This window comes from Sinocyclocheilus grahami, unplaced genomic scaffold (assembly GCF_001515645.1).
Source record: "Sinocyclocheilus grahami isolate Dianchi unplaced genomic scaffold, SAMN03320097.WGS_v1.1 scaffold172.1, whole genome shotgun sequence".
Classification (NCBI taxonomy): domain Eukaryota; kingdom Metazoa; phylum Chordata; class Actinopteri; order Cypriniformes; family Cyprinidae; genus Sinocyclocheilus; species Sinocyclocheilus grahami.
This window is the reverse complement of record NW_015505351.1, coordinates 360,964-377,670: the sequence shown is the minus strand read 5'-3', so window position 1 is coordinate 377,670 and position 16,707 is coordinate 360,964. Positions and strand designations below refer to the sequence as shown.

Below are 16,707 nucleotides of genomic sequence, written 5' to 3'. Positions count from 1 at the left end.
TATATATATATATATATATATATATATATATATATATATATATATATATATATATATATATATATATATATATATATAAATATATTATCATGGTGTAAAATTGAGTACTTTACCAAAAATCTGCATAGCTATTTATTATATTAATTTTTATTTTAAAAATATATTTATATGTTATTTAATTACTCATTTTAATAATATATCATTCTTTATTCACATAACAGTACTGACCATGATTTTTACAATAATGAGAATTTTGTTGGAGGAATTGTGAAGTAATTGTCATGAAAATAATATCACAACACAAAATATGTAAATAGTTCTAAAACAGCTTAGTAAACAGTTTTTTTCTGCCAGTGTGTGGCAAAACATGACCTGGGTGGTATTCAATAAATTAATGTTACTGGTGTTTTTTGTGAGATGTAGGAATCAGGAATGAGTTGATCAAGAATTTGATGCCAAATTCCCCTGCACTGTGCTAAATCGGTCAAACTCAAAAGTTTTACAATAAAACGGTGTGTGCCACATTTCCATACAGTTCCAACATAAATCATTAACAAAGAAGTGTTTACAGTGTGCGGGCAAGAAAAGCGTTAACACTGGGTGCATTCCTCATTCTCAGGTGCATAGTTTACAGAAAGAACGCTGGACACAGGACGTGAGGTGTGGAGAAGCTTTATGAGGCAGAGTATATTTACCGTAAATGTGAAACAGGGCTTTAATGACACCCTACTCACTGCCAGACATTCAGCATGTGAAGACACTGTAGTCCTGCTTTGTTCATTGCTGGCACACTAGACTAAACACAACCGGTTTCCAATTCCCCCAGCAGCCTACCAGCAGAATTGTTTTTAACAATATAGATGGCTGGGAGACACTGTTTAAGGCTCTGTATATAGCTTTAACTGTGATTTGATTTGTCAAGCACATACCTTTGGTTGCCAATAACTTCTTTTGCTCGTAGTCGAACGCCTGTAGAGGTGAACGGAGAGAAAGTAAAGAATGTTTAGGCTGTTGGAAAGGATTTAAGAATTATGTCCCTCATTTCTCCTGTCAGCTTGGTTTATAGAACGAGAAAGGCAAATGGTAAACATTGCCTCATTCTGTCAAAACCATTTAACAGAATGTGGGGAACAGAATAGTGCCGACTTTCTGTCGTTTCAGAAAACACGGCATTGATTTGAGAGGCAGGGCATGAGATCACAACACAGCCGGAACATACAGAACCCGTCAAAGGTTTGGAATAATTCAGATAAAAAAAAAAAAGAAGTCTCTTATCTTTAACAAGGCTGCATTTATTACAGTAAAAACTGTAATATTTTTGAAATGTGATGCTTTGCATCACAGGAATAAATTACATTATAAGTTATATTGAAGTTCTATTAAAATTTAATTTTTCACAATATTACTGTTTTTGATCAAATAAATGCAGCCTTGCTGAGCATAAGAGACTTTTTAAAAAAATATATATTAAGAGAACTTAATTCTTTCAAACTTTTGACCAGTAGTGCATCATTTACATGAGGGAAGTTAGATTGAAATGGCAAAATCTAAATGTAATATTCACAGCTGCTCGATTTATTTGAGAATCATTTTTGTAACTAAGGGCAGCACTTTCACTCTTCTAAAGAGTTTTTAAGTAACATTAAGGGCTCATTACCTGCATGCTGGAGAAGGAGGATTGGGGCGGCAGGCGGATTCTGTCTGAATTCTGCAGAGCGGCCCGTTCGGCTGCTCTTTCACTGCCTGGAGCGCGTTTATCAGCCACCGGACTCTCCGAGGCGCTGGAGTCAGAGTCTGACAACAGACAGTCTGAACTACATGGATAAAAGAACAAATACATTTAATCACAAGCTGCATTAGTGGCTAACTCTAACATTGACTAGTGATTGACTGTTGAGTGATTGTGCATGTGATCATACTGTAGGAGGGAGTGCTTGGTGCCCTGTAGCAGCTCCAGGGCTTGCCTCTTTCCTGACGTCGTCTTACAAGACGTCAACATCTGCTTCAGTTCATTGCTGTTTCCCGAGTGAGAGGGGCTTCGAGGCATGCCCACCTCCACAAACGTATCCGATCCTGAAACACACACATAGACGAAACAGTGTTATTCTTCCTTCAAGCCCCCATATTGAACGTTTTAGCTGAGTAGTTTGAGATTGTATTCCTGCAGCACTCAGCATCAGGGGATCTAACACGCCATTTACCTTCACTGCTTTTAAGGAATAATGAGATTGAATTGACCTCATCTGAAAGCAAAAACACACTGACTAAATGGATGTTAGGCCAACTCAAACAGCGTTAACAATGCTGGAGCATGGAAAACCTTGGCCTTGTATTTCCACAGATGCCCCGTTCAGGGAGCAGGAAGGAATGGTATAATAATTTGGAACTGAGTTTATATTTATCCATAATTAGACTGACCAAAGTCAATAAATTCTCGCTTTCAATCTAGAGCAGGTCGAGGAGCTGTTTCAAGTGCTAATTAAATGGTTGACATAATTCAGCGGTGAATGTCACTGGTTGCATTAGGCTGGAATACAGGAGAGTATAATATATCTTTCAATTAATGTAGCCTTGGAAAGTGGCATGCATGAAATGTTGATTCACATGGCTTAGACTGCAGTATAAATAAAGCTGGCATTTACCAGATAAAATTACTCGATTCTGACATACTGTATGTCAGGGATCAGTCTTGGTGAATATGCCGTCACACTTGACTGACTGTAATAGTAAAAAAAAAAAATAATAAATAATAATAATAATAAAGTAACATGCTTTACATATGTTCAAAAGTTTGGGCTAAGTAACATTTTTTAATGTTTAAAGGGTGGATTTATTTGATCACAAATACATTAAAAAAATTTGGAAATATTATTAGTACAGTTTAAAATGCCAGTTTTCTGTTTTACCTCATTTCTAAAATATATTCATGTGATGGCAAAGCTGATTTTTAAAAAAAATGTTTTTGTTGTCACATGATCCTTCAGAAATCATTCTAGAATGCTGATTTGGTGCTCAAAAAAACATTTCTTATATCAATATTGAAAACAGAATTTAAAAAAAAATGATTATTTGATGAATAGAAATCTCAAAAGAATATGTATTCTTGTTTATTTCAAATATAAATCTTTTGTAACATTATGCATGTCTTTACTGTCACTTTTTATACATTTGATGTGGTGGTGCAGTGCAGAGAAATGCATCTTGTATTGAGGATATAACAAGGAGCTGTGGGTAATGCAGACCTCGGTCTTGGCTGGACTTGCTGGACAGCGGTTCAGAAGGGCAGTGGGGACTGGCTTCCTGCACAGAGTCGCCATGAGCTGCGGTCAGAACTTTATCTGCCAGAGACATTCTGCTGTACATGGTGCTGGGTTGCTACACAACACACATGCACACAATATTCTGGTCAAGGAAAGTCAAAGAAGACTAACTATGAGAGATATACAGGACAGCTTTTTAGCATAATTATATATCATCTCATGATGATGAAAGAAGACTCACTTTGCTACTAAGGGGGGACACGGCTTTACTGCAGTCTGATACTCTGTTGACTTGGGCGTCTATGGGGGCGAGGCCAGGTGGAGGGGACGGAGTGTTCTGGGTGTAGCTTGGCACCCCTGACAGCAAGATGCTAGTTAGAGTGGCCTGGGTGGCTGGGTGGATCATCAAGGGTGATGAGAAACCTAAGAAAAAACAGTTATCGAGCTTGGTTTGAAAGATGTATCTTACTATTGTATAATAAAAATACATTTAGTCTTATATAATATAATATATAATCATATAATATAATATATAATAATACACTGTCTTCAAAATAATAAAAAAAATATATATATAAATAAAATAAAATAAAATAGACTGGGTTCTAAAAAACAACAATGTGAATGTAAATTGGACTGAGACCCTATCACAATCAAAGGAATCACTTTCAAGTTCAAGTTTTATTTTATTTCAACATAACTAAAGTGTGAACTAAAGTGTGAAAATATGGTACGCAGAATCCATACTGAGTGTGTTTGTTTGTGGATGTCTATCAGTCTTCTCCTTACCAGAAGTGCTGGCAGGACTGGCCAGTGAGTTGGGCCAGAGATTGGGGCTGGGTGTTCCAGAGGTGGATGTCTGTAATGGACTGATGGAGCTGTTGAGAGCGTTGAGAAGGGAGTTGGTGGAGGGTCCTGTCATGGAGGCTGTCATAGGTCCCAGCAGACCTACAGTTCAGACAAAAAGATGAGACAATAAACCAAAAACACAATTTCAACATAAGACATTTTCTGTACATGTAAAGGAATAGTTCAGAAATGAAATGTGCTGCAAAATTTCTTAGGCTGTCTAAAATGAATTTAGAAAGAGTTTTTTTTCTTAATCAGAACTATTCAGCATTACATCACTTGCTCAGCAATGGATCCAGCAGTGAATGGGTGCCGTCAGAATTAGAGTCTAAACAGCTGATTTGTTTATTACAAACATGCAGCTTTTTACTGCAAACACTGTTAATTGATGGACTGGAGTGGTGTGGATTGATTATTGTGGTGTTTTTATCAGCTGTTTGGACTCTCATTCTGACGGCACCCATTCACTGCAGAGGATCCATTGGTGAGCAAATGATGTATTGCTACATTTCTCCAAATGTGTTCAGATGAAGTAACAAACTCATCTACTGTACATTTTGTATGGCCTGACGGTGAGAAAATTTTCAACAAACATTCATTTTTGAAAGCACTTACTGTGCAAGTAGTACATCTCATTCAGCTGTTCAGCTAATGTAGTGTTCATTTTGACAACACATTTTAATCTAATTCTAGTGATTTAGACTTCTGACTAAATTCTTTTCATTTTGGTCATATTTGAGCAGGGAGACAGAAATTATAACTGATTTAGTTCCCCTATCTTTCTCTGCTTCCAAAATCTTAATTCCGACTGATGAATGATCTAAACATTGACTGCCAATCTTGTAATAAAGAGAATGTTATCATGCATTGGTGTGGATGATAATTTAGTTATTGTTATAATTATCATTCTTAGTCTAAACAGGCATTAAGGGGGGCGTTCACACAGAACGTATTTTTGCATTCCACTGCGCTGATTTTGAATTGTTTTTTATTTTATTTTGTGTAAAGATGCACTATTCTTACATGTTTAGCTTTTGGATTTTCATCTTGCGTATGATCTGTCGAGTGACAGATGGTTTGGGCTGAACTGTGCTCAGATTCAGAGAAAACAGAGTGAGAAAACGAGTCCAAAAACTCATCTAGTGTTGGTATAATCAGTACATTTGGCCTCTGTAGAACAGAATGGCATCATTATGAATATAATGTGGATGGTGTTTCATTTTAAAGAGAGTTAATTCATGATTTGAAACATTATTTTTGCCCTTGAGGTCCACTTATTGTAGATGTTAAAGGATCTGCAGAGCAGAAGGTGCTACACACAGCAAGAAACAGCACATGGTTTGGTGAACCTTACCATATTTCACTTTCATTATTAATTCTTCTGCTCTTTTAGTTTCAGTACATGGTATTTTTTCACTTGGAAGGAAATTCTGATTTCAGTATGTTTTCATTTAACATAAAATTCTTTTATTTCAAAAGATCACTGGAACTTTTATTTCTCATGATCCCTTTGATTCATGGAATATGAGTTTGAGGTTGTAAAGATCTATTAGTGGTGAACTTGCTGAACTTAACTGAACCTGAGAGTGGAGGTTTTCTGTGAATGTACTGAAATTCTACATGTTCTCATATTTCCCTTTCAACTGGTAGTATATACAGTACTTCCTCCTTAGCATATGTGCTGTATATATTAGTCAAGGCTACTACTGTAGCAAACTATTAGCAGAGTGAAAGAAGAGAAGCTAGAGGCATCAACACAAATCACTGAAATGGAAAGACAGAGTGATAATTGACAGTGCTGCCATTCAGCTTAAAACACAGGATAGGATTTCATCCTTGACCATGACCAATGACGTGAAGCATTCCCAGTTTCCACATCCTGCTAGTAAGCCACCCACAAATCCTATATGTTCCATACATTACTTTTACAAAACTAGGCGACTTAATTTTAAGCCTCTGAAAGAACTAGGCCTTAATGCTTGATCTGAGGATTCAAGGTATCTTACATGGTGGCATCAAAAAGCTGGAGACTTAATCTACACTTAAAAATGTATGAATGTCTTTATATTACACTACAGGGACTACTGTGGTCGGTAAGATTTCTGAAAGTCTCTTATGCTCACCAAAGTTTTATTTAATTAAAAATATAGTAAAATAGTAATATTGTGAAATATAAAATAAACTGTATTCTATGTGAATATATTTTAAAATGTCATTTATTATGTAATTTAATTCCATGAAATCATTCTGATATGCTGATTTGGTGTTCATGAAACATTTCTGATTATCATCATCAATGTTGAATATGCTGTTTCATAGTTTTGTGGAAACTGCTATACAAGATTCTTTCATGAATATAAAGTAAAAAAACAACAACATTTATTTGAAATAGTCCCATTCACACCAAAGACGTTAACTTTAACGATAACAATAAAGATAAAGTTTTAAAAACCATTCTCTATTTAAACTATATCGATAACGACGCAGATGAATAATGTTGTTGGAAACACTTTCAAAGTGATTTTTTCCGACTGATGAATGATCTAAACATTGACTGCCAATCTTGTAATAAAGAGAATGTTATCATGCATTGGTGTGGATGATAATTTAGTTATTGTTATAATTATCATTCTTAGTCTAAACAGGCATTAAGGGGGGCGTTCACACAGAACGTATTTTTGCATTCCACTGCGCTGATTTTGAATTGTTTTTTATTTTATTTTGTGTAAAGATGCACTTAATAAAAACATTATTCTTCCACCAAACAATGTAGCTCCTCAGAAACGGTTGTGCTTGCAACAAAGTGGTTGCCAAGCAACAGACAAACGTAAACAAAGGTGTGTGTTTGTAGAGTAATTTACAACAGCTTCGAACATGGCTCAGCCAATCAGAATCAAGGACCGGAACTATCCGTTTTATAAAAGCAATTTTTTCAAATATATAATTTAATGATGAAAGACTAAGGGCCAGATTTACTAACAGCTTGCGCCGGGGCAAACCATCTTTTGGTGTTATAATAGTACTGTCAGGGTTTACTAAAGACGTGCAGTGAAGAATTAGCGCTGAAAAGGCGTGGACACAGTTACTTTTGCGCCTGAACTTGTTGAATATGCATTTGTAGGAGTTTCCCTTTCAGACGCAAAATTTATGGGAGGAGAGAATTAAAATTAATTACTCAATGCGATTTAATAACGTTTGCGCTCATCAAATTACTGGTATTTGCGCCATTATTTAACGGCCAAAAAAAGCATGTCTTAAAGCAGGCGGTAATTTACGCTGCTCTTGGTAAATTGCGCTGGTCATTATGGAAATGATCTGGCTGCGTCTGTGTTCTTTAATGTGCGCATTGTTAGTGATTCACCCGCAGAATTTTCTCCTCCCATCAGCTAATTTGCCCCGTTTAGTAAATATGGCCCTACAACGCTATGGCAAAAACCTGTTGTGACAAGAGGGGCGGGGCCGAGAGCCGTGGGAACGGAGCGAGGCCGGTGGAGCAAATGTGGATTATTGTGTAAAAGGAGGAGTGACGACAGTGTTGGAGGAGAGAGGTTCAGGCCTGGTCCTCTCTCCTCCAACACTGTCGTCACTCCTCCTTTTATCCTTCCGGAGCTCCTCCATGGGACTCGAGACCGGTGAGTGGCGCAGGTGTCGCGCATTAGCATTTCCTCGACCGGCCTCGCTCCGTTCCCATGGCTCTCGGCCCCGCCCCTCTCGTCACACCTGTAAATTGGTTAATATTTTCCTTTATCTGGCGAATAACTGTAATAGATCTAACCTTGCATTTAATATAATTTTAGAGCAAAAACTCTTAAATTTATAACTGTGAACAACTGTGTGTGAACTTGAGGGGAACGGACTTCATACATCCACTAAAAATCCCCTTGTTGATTAAAAGTCATTGCACAAATGGCTCAAAAACAAAAACTGAGTTCTGAGAAAAGCTCACACTTAAAAGTGTAACATCTAAAAGTGTCCACCACCATAAGTGATATATGTTGCATATGTAAGGTCGAGTTTGGGTCATTCAAATAGTGTGAGGGTGCAAACCTTGCTGGGTTGCTTGGGTTTGGGTTTGACACTAATGAACACATCAAGCTGTTCCATTAGGGAAGTAATGCACTGCGGTTCCACCTCGATGTCCTCTTTGATATCAAACATCAGCACCAGTGGCAGGCAGCCCTGCGGAAAGCACAAAGAAGAAAGCAAGAAAAAAAGAAATGAACAACGTTTTTCTACACCGTTGTAAATCATTCATACAGTCGAACTTTAAGTGTTTCAAGGACTCCATTGGCCTCGGTCCTAAAGCAGCAAAGCTACAGTTATTCAGCAGTGATCCATCACCTACTTCTCATGTTGAAAAGAAAAACAGCAGCAGGTACTCCAGGCGTAAAGCTTTCATTTACTGGGCCTTGACCTTCTTTTTCCTCTCCTGACACAGCTAACTCAGCAGGCAGTGAAGAAACTGCTACATATGCAGGAAAAGTTCTAGAGCCTAGATTGTGTGGTGGAAAGCCTGCTATGACAGTCTTATTTGTGAATGCTAAAAATGTCCTTAATGGATCTAAATTGAGCCAAAAACTGTGAATAAATTATTCGTGAGTACTGTCTCTTCCCTCGGCCTCCAGCTGAGTGTTTAAATCGGGTCCAGAGAGGACCACAGTGTGGTGGAGGGCTAATTATTCTGCTTTCAGAGTGAGGGAATGCTCTCCACTTGTGTGTTCCTCAAAAGAATTGTGTTTTTTTTTCTGGTGCCCCTGACTTTGTCAGTTTAATATTCTTCTGTGTTGGTTGGAGACCATTAATTTGAAAAGGACCACCACATAATGAGACAAACCAGAGCCACTATTTGTGTGATGGCTTGAGGGAAGATGAGATGAGTAAAAAAAACCTAAAGCTTCTGCTAAGGATTACCTTGTGGTGCCTAGGTAGCTATTTACTTCCAAGTCAAGTCTTAATATCATCTGCAGTTTTTCTTCTCAATGCAATTTATTATACTTTTTAACAGTAGTTTACTGTGGTAATGTGATGTAACCATCAAGTAAAAAGTAATACTGTAATATATTTTCATCTCAATCATTATTTTTTAAATATACTATTCAAAGTAAAGAATATATTATATTCTGTAAATATCATATTTTAGTGATGCACTGAAATTATTTTACTGAAACATCAAAACCAAAATCAAAGTTCACACAGTAATCAATTAATCAAAAGTATTGAGTAATAAACACTCAAATAAAAACAAATAAGTTGTATAAATATAAAAAAGATTTGGCAGTTTTTGTTAAAGGGGTCATATGATGCGATTTCAATTTCTCTTTGGAGTGTTACAAGCTCTTGGTGCATAAAGAAGATTTGTAAAGTTGCAAAGATTAAAGTCTCAAATCCAAAGAGATATTCTTTATAAAAGTTAAGAGTCAACCACGCCTACCTAAAACGGCTCGTTCTAACACGCCCCCACATGTCTACGTCACAATGTGGGAAGATTTGCATAACACCGCCCAAATGTTCACGCAAAGAAAGAAGGCGTAACTTTTATTCTCGCTGTAGTATTGTTGTTGCCGCCGCCATGTCGTGAAGATGCTGTGTGCTTCATTGTGAAAGCGAATCTACTTTGGTTGGCCTTCCAAAAGAGGACGATATCCGTTTCGTCATGCCTGGAGCTGATCCGTGCTGGTCGCTGAGGAAATACATCAACTTCGCGCTGTGGATCGCCGGATCGGCTTTCACCGTGGACGAAGTGGAGTCCAGCCCGGGGTCGTCACATGTGGTTGCAGCAAGCCCACCGGACGGTCCTTCGTCGAATCCGCCGGCCGCGCAGTTCTCAAGCCCACCCGCCTCTGCTCACTCAAGCCGGCCTCCGCTTACTCTAGTCCGCTGGTCACTCTAGGCCTCCGGCCTCTGCTCACTCACTCACTGTTCTGACTCACAGACTGTAAATAAGTTTTTTATATTTAAAGGATTTGCCACTGATGATTCAAACGCGAGTTTTGAGCAGTGTAGAGTAGCACTTGTTGTTTGTCATTTCTCCGATCACAAATGCAGACATGGTTTTATGTTTAAGCGGCGCGATGCAACACAATGCGTAAAAAGACAGTATAAGTCATTATAATCCGTAATTATGTCCCCACTGGATGCAATAAATGCCTCGTTTATAATGGGTTTTAATGTTTTTGTCTCGTAGCTCCGGCCGGATAGGGCATCACAATATGGTAAGGGGCGTAACATTTCCGTCACACGCTTGAGGTATTCGGCCAATCACAACGCACTGGATAGCTGGCCAATCAGAGCACACCTCGTTTTTCAGACCGATGAGCTTTGTAAAAATCGACGCATTTCAGAAAGGCGGGGCATAGAGGAGAAACAATAATGTACAGTATGTGGAAAATAATGTTTTTTAACCTTAAACCGCATAAACACATTTCATTACATCAAATACACCAAATAATGTTCTTTTTAGCAGCATCATATGACCCCTTTAAAACTTTTTATTAATTTATTAATTAGTTGCTGTAACAAACAATTAAACTGTGGTTGTAATATTGTAATTTGCATTCATGACAGATTTATACAAACCCATTAAATAATGAAGACAACAGGTTAAGTAAAAATATAATACATATGCTTGTCTTTTTCAAAGGTAAATGTGATATTGCTTACAAGTTGTAAATTAAGATATTTATTGACTTTGACACACAGTCATGAGGATCTGCAGGGGTCCTCCTCTCTATCATAAAATTTCCTATTTTATTTTTCTAAATAAATTGATAAATCAGGACAAGCAAAAGGTCATGTCATTGATTCTATTAACAAGAGTAGAAGAGTAAAAAGAAAATGAGTCGCTGCAAGTGTATAGATTTTTTCAACCATTTTTTTGCCCAACAAGTATGAATGCTTAGAAAAAATAGTACACTTTCCTCAAAAGCTGCATGATTTGTGGCATCATTCATGTCAGCAGTAAAAACACTGTGGCATGAGAAATAAAGAACAAAAAAATCTCTCACCATCAGGTACTGGCGAGCCAGACACACAGAGTCAATGGTTCCCTGCACATAGACGGTGGATTTCTTCTGTGGACAGTTGGGGTCTGGGAAGTGGACCTGCGCTCCTGCGCGCTGCATGATGTGCTTGATGTTGCTGCCGTTGCGGCCCATCATGAAGAGGTGGTGCTGGGGTGCGATGTCAAGCTGTGTGCTGACCGTGATGGCGCTGGCCAGGTTGCCTGTGAGGTGCTCCAGTAATACCGCTGTGCCCCTCTGCAATGACACCAGGGTTGGAAATGAATGGGGACTTGGGGCAAAAATGCCAGGTAATGAACAAAGCTGCCTCCCAAATTAAAAAAATGCCCCTGCACAATCTATTACAACTGACACAATCAAAATGAAATGTGAAAATGAATAAAAAGTGTTGAATGCAGCATTTTGAGTAACTGTTTTGTATGGAAACCCATTTCTGCCATGGGATAAATATTTTAAAAAGGTGATTACAACTTTTTATCTCACAATTCAGATTTAAAAATTTTTTTTTGCAATTGTGAGTGCAAAAGTTTTTTCTTTATATCTTTTTTTTTTTTAGGAGTTTATATCTCCCAATTTATGCATCACAACTTTGAGTTTACATCTCGCGATTCTGACTTTTTTTCCTCAGAATTGATTTATTTGACTACTTTATTTCTTGCAATCGTTTCATTTCTGACTTTATAACTCGCAATTGCGAGAACTGCGAGATGATAAAAAGTCTTCAATTCTGACTTTATTTTGCACAATTCTGAGTTTATATCTTGCAATTCTTGCAAACCTTTCTTTGTGCAATTCTAAGAAAACCGTCATATTGTAAGATGTTATCATTTATTATAAATTGTAAGATTATTGTAAGATGTTAACTCATAATTGTAAGTTTATAACTTTCAATTGCAAGATACAAACTTGTAACTGCGAGAAAAAAAGTGGCACATGTTTGCAGTATAAAGATGACTTTTGTTGATCAAATTTTATTGTTAACAGTCTACAGTATTCTAATTGATGGAAGTAATCGCTTAAATTGAAGTATTTGACATAAAAGACAACACAGATACATCTAATCAGGTAATTATAAAAAATGCATTTACAAAGGTCAAAAATGCCTCTGTAAATCAATTCAGGGGACAAATATTGCCCTTTAAATGGAAAAGTTTATTTCTGACCCTGAACAAAACCATGAACACCTCACAGACAGCTTTTTCAAACTCACGTCAATCACAACCACCCTGGTTACGATCTGCCAATACGACTGGTGCTTTTGACACTAATGGAGCGTGTTTTAGTAAACAAGAACCTCTTTATGTTCTTGCTTTTCCCTCTGGCATATACGACCCTGAGAATGGCCTAGATAGGGGAGTTTCTTTCAGCGTGTCATAAAACTAGGGGAAGAGAGGAAAGGCAGAGGGGCTCTTTTGGGGTTCCTCTCCTCGCCTGTTCGTAGGCGGTTTTGGCAACAAACTCCTCACTCCAGCTCTCAACACATACCAGGCATAGCCAGCAGCCCACAGGACAACTCCAGCCCTAGACCCTTCCTCAAAACCAGAGATGGAAGAAGATTCTCTTTGGGAAGAATAGCAGGCTTCTTCTACACTAGACGCTCAGTCCAAAGTGTGGCAATCACCACAGACACACAGAGCTAAAAGGCTTTGTAGGTGTCTTCTAGAGGATTTACTGTGATCTTCTCTGGAGCTAAATATATTTTCATATCCCATTTACAGATATTGGTTCTTTTTTTTAAAAAAAATGAACAAACAAAATTTTGTTCAATTTCTCAGAAAACAAGACTTTGTATCTTCAGTTTGCATCTCAAGTAAATGTATCTTAATTAAGAGCAGCAACTGATTTTGCCCCATATGTGAGAGTATGAGTGTCTCACCTTCACGGCTGCAGCATTATTCTGTGAGCCCCGCACTACTCCTGTTGCTCCATAGAGTCTGGACCTTTGTTTGAAGGCCACAGAGATGTTGTACGTCTGGGAGATGTGCTGGATGGCAGGAGAGCTGGGGTCAGGGTTCAGCTGTACTATGACTGGCAGCTCGAACATCAACACCAAAGGAAGTAACTCCTGAAAGAAGACCAACAAACCCATCAGTTAATGCAATCTGAATTATTGATATTGAATTATAGTCATTAAACTGATATCAATTTTGTTATTTCTACTGCTGACAGGTTAGGATCATGGGTAATTAACCAACAGACCCAATCTGGCTCAAATGGCTTTTTCTTTTTTGGGGGGCTTTTGAAACATTTGACTAGAGTAAACTGGAAACCGATTCAAACCCACATTTCCCCACATGTCTACGTCACAATGTGGGAAGATTTGCATAACACCGCCCAAATGTTCATGCAAAGAAAGAAGGTGTAACTTTTATTCTCGCTGTAGTATTGTTGTTGCCACCGCCATGTCGTGAAGATGCTGTGTGCTTCATTGTGAAAGCGAATCTACTTTGGTTGGCCTTCCAAAAGAGGACGATATCCGTTTCGTCATGCCTGGAGCTGATCCGTGCTGGTCGCTGAGGAAATACATCAACTTCGCGCTGTGGATCGCCGGATCGGCTTTCACCGTGGACGAAGTGGAGTCCAGCCCGGGGTCGTCACATGTGGTTGCAGCAAGCCCACCGGACGGTCCTTCGTCGAATCCGCCGGCCGCGCAGTTCTCAAGCCCACCCGCCTCTGCTCACTCAAGCCGGCCTCCGCTCACTCTAGTCCGCTGGTCACTCTAGGCCTCCGGCCTCTGCTCACTCACTCACTGTTCTGACTCACAGACTGTAAATAAGTTTTTTATATTTAAAGGATTTGCCACTGATGATTCAAACGCGAGTTTTGAGCAGTGTAGAGTAGCACTTGTTGTTTGTCATTTCTCCGATCACAAATGCAGACATGGTTTTATGTTTAAGCGGCGCGATGCAACACAATGCGTAAAAAGACAGTATAAGTCATTATAATCCGTAATTATGTCCCCACTGGATGCAATAAATGCCTCGTTTATAATGGGTTTTAATGTTTTTGTCTCGTAGCTCCGGCCGGATAGGGCATCACAATATGGTAAGGGGCGTAACATTTCCGTCACACGCTTGAGGTATTCGGCCAATCACAACGCACTGGATAGCTGGCCAATCAGAGCACACCTCGTTTTTCAGACCGATGAGCTTTGTAAAAATCGACGCATTTCAGAAAGGCGGGGCATAGAGGAGAAACAATAATGTACAGTATGTGGAAAATAATGTTTTTTAACCTTAAACCGCATAAACACATTTCATTACATCAAATACACCAAATAATGTTCTTTTTAGCAGCATCATATGACCCCTTTAAAACTTTTTATTAATTTATTAATTAGTTGCTGTAACAAACAATTAAACTGTGGTTGTAATATTGTAATTTGCATTCATGACAGATTTATACAAACCCATTAAATAATGAAGACAACAGGTTAAGTAAAAATATAATACATATGCTTGTCTTTTTCAAAGGTAAATGTGATATTGCTTACAAGTTGTAAATTAAGATATTTATTGACTTTGACACACAGTCATGAGGATCTGCAGGGGTCCTCCTCTCTATCATAAAATTTCCTATTTTATTTTTCTAAATAAATTGATAAATCAGGACAAGCAAAAGGTCATGTCATTGATTCTATTAACAAGAGTAGAAGAGTAAAAAGAAAATGAGTCGCTGCACGTGTATAGATTTTTTCAACCATTTTTTTGCCCAACAAGTATGAATGCTTAGAAAAAATAGTACACTTTCCTCAAAAGCTGCATGATTTGTGGCATCATTCATGTCAGCAGTAAAAACACTGTGGCATGAGAAATAAAGAACAAAAAAATCTCTCACCATCAGGTACTGGCGAGCCAGACACACAGAGTCAATGGTTCCCTGCACATAGACGGTGGATTTCTTCTGTGGACAGTTGGGGTCTGGGAAGTGGACCTGCGCTCCTGCGCGCTGCATGATGTGCTTGATGTTGCTGCCGTTGCGGCCCATCATGAAGAGGTGGTGCTGGGGTGCGATGTCAAGCTGCGTGCTGACCGTGATGGCGCTGGCCAGGTTGCCCGTGAGGTGCTCCAGTAACACCGCTGTGCCCCTCTGCAATGATACCAGGGTTGGAAATGAATGGGGACTTGGGCCAAAAATCCCACGTAATGAACAAAGCTGCCTCCCAAATTAAAAAAAGCCCCTGCACAATCTATTACAACTGACACAATCAAAATGAAATGTGACAATGAATAAAAAGTGTTGACTTCAGCATTTTGAGTAACTGTTTTGTATGGAAACCCATTTCTGCCATGGGATAAATATTTTAAAAAGGCGATTACAACTTTTTATCTCACAATTCAGATTTAAAAAATTTTTTTTGCAATTGTGAGTGCAAAAGTTTTTTCTTTATATATATATTTTTTTAGGAGTTTATATCTCCCAATTTATGCATCACAACTTTGAGTTTACATCTCGCGATTCTGACTTTTTTTCCTCAGAATTGATTTATTTGACTACTTTATTTCTTGCAATCGTTTCATTTCTGACTTTATAACTCGCAATTGCGAGAACTGCGAGATGATAAAAAGTCTTCAATTCTGACTTTATTTTGCACAATTCTGAGTTTATATCTTGCAATTCTTGCAAACCTTTCTTTGTGCAATTCTAAGAAAACCGTCATATTGTAAGATGTTATCATTTATTATAAATTGTAAGATTATTGTAAGATGTTAACTCATAATTGTAAGTTTATAACTTTCAATTGCAAGATAAACTGCGAGATGATAAAAAGTCTTCAATTCTGACTTTATTTTGCACAATTCTGAGTTTATATCTTGCAATTCTTGCAAACCTTTCTTTGTGCAATTCTAAGAAAACCGTCATATTGTAAGATGTTATCATTTATTATAAATTGTAAGATTATTGTAAGATGTTAACTCATAATTGTAAGTTTATAACTTTCAATTGCAAGATACAAACTTGTAACTGCGAGAAAAAAAGTGGCACATGTTTGCAGTATAAAGATGACTTTTGTTGATCAAATTTTATTGTTAACAGTCTACAGTATTCTAATTGATGGAAGTAATCGCTTAAATTGAAGTATTTGACATAAAAGACAACACAGATACATCTAATCAGGTAATTATAAAAAATGCATTTACAAAGGTCAAAAATGCCTCTGTAAATCAATTCAGGGGACAAATATTGCCCTTTAAATGGAAAAGTTTATTTCTGACCCTGAACAAAACCATGAACACCTCACAGACAGCTTTTTCAAACTCACGTCAATCACAACCACCCTGGTTACGATCTGCCAATACGACTGGTGCTTTTGACACTAATGGAGCGTGTTTTAGTAAACAAGAACCTCTTTATGTTCTTGCTTTTCCCTCTGGCATATACGACCCTGAGAATGGCCTAGATAGGGGAGTTTCTTTCAGCGTGTCATAAAACTAGGGGAAGAGAGGAAAGGCAGAGGGGCTCTTTTGGGGTTCCTCTCCTCGCCTGTTCGTAGGCGGTTTTGGCAACAAACTCCTCACTCCAGCTCTCAACACATACCAGGCATAGCCAGCAGCCCACAGGACAACTCCAGCCCTAGA

At 38.1% G+C, this 16,707-nt stretch overlaps 1 protein-coding gene across 1 annotated transcript in view; it reads right to left on the bottom strand.

The window, feature by feature from the left end:
* LOC107593506 (protein bicaudal C homolog 1-A) overlaps positions 1–16,707 on the bottom strand; it is an 80,620-nt gene that overhangs the window by 8,565 nt on the left and 55,348 nt on the right. The window contains exons 8-18 of the mRNA XM_016283243.1: positions 14,966–15,217; positions 13,005–13,193; positions 11,114–11,365; positions 8,157–8,288; positions 5,198–5,279; positions 4,050–4,208; positions 3,502–3,683; positions 3,243–3,375; positions 1,920–2,073; positions 1,658–1,814; positions 930–969 (exon numbers count right to left, since the gene is read on the bottom strand). Of these exons, the coding sequence (XP_016138729.1) occupies positions 930–969; positions 1,658–1,814; positions 1,920–2,073; positions 3,243–3,375; positions 3,502–3,683; positions 4,050–4,208; positions 5,198–5,279; positions 8,157–8,288; positions 11,114–11,365; positions 13,005–13,193; positions 14,966–15,217 (1,732 nt within the window). The remainder of the gene's footprint in view (positions 1–929; positions 970–1,657; positions 1,815–1,919; positions 2,074–3,242; positions 3,376–3,501; positions 3,684–4,049; positions 4,209–5,197; positions 5,280–8,156; positions 8,289–11,113; positions 11,366–13,004; positions 13,194–14,965; positions 15,218–16,707) is intronic.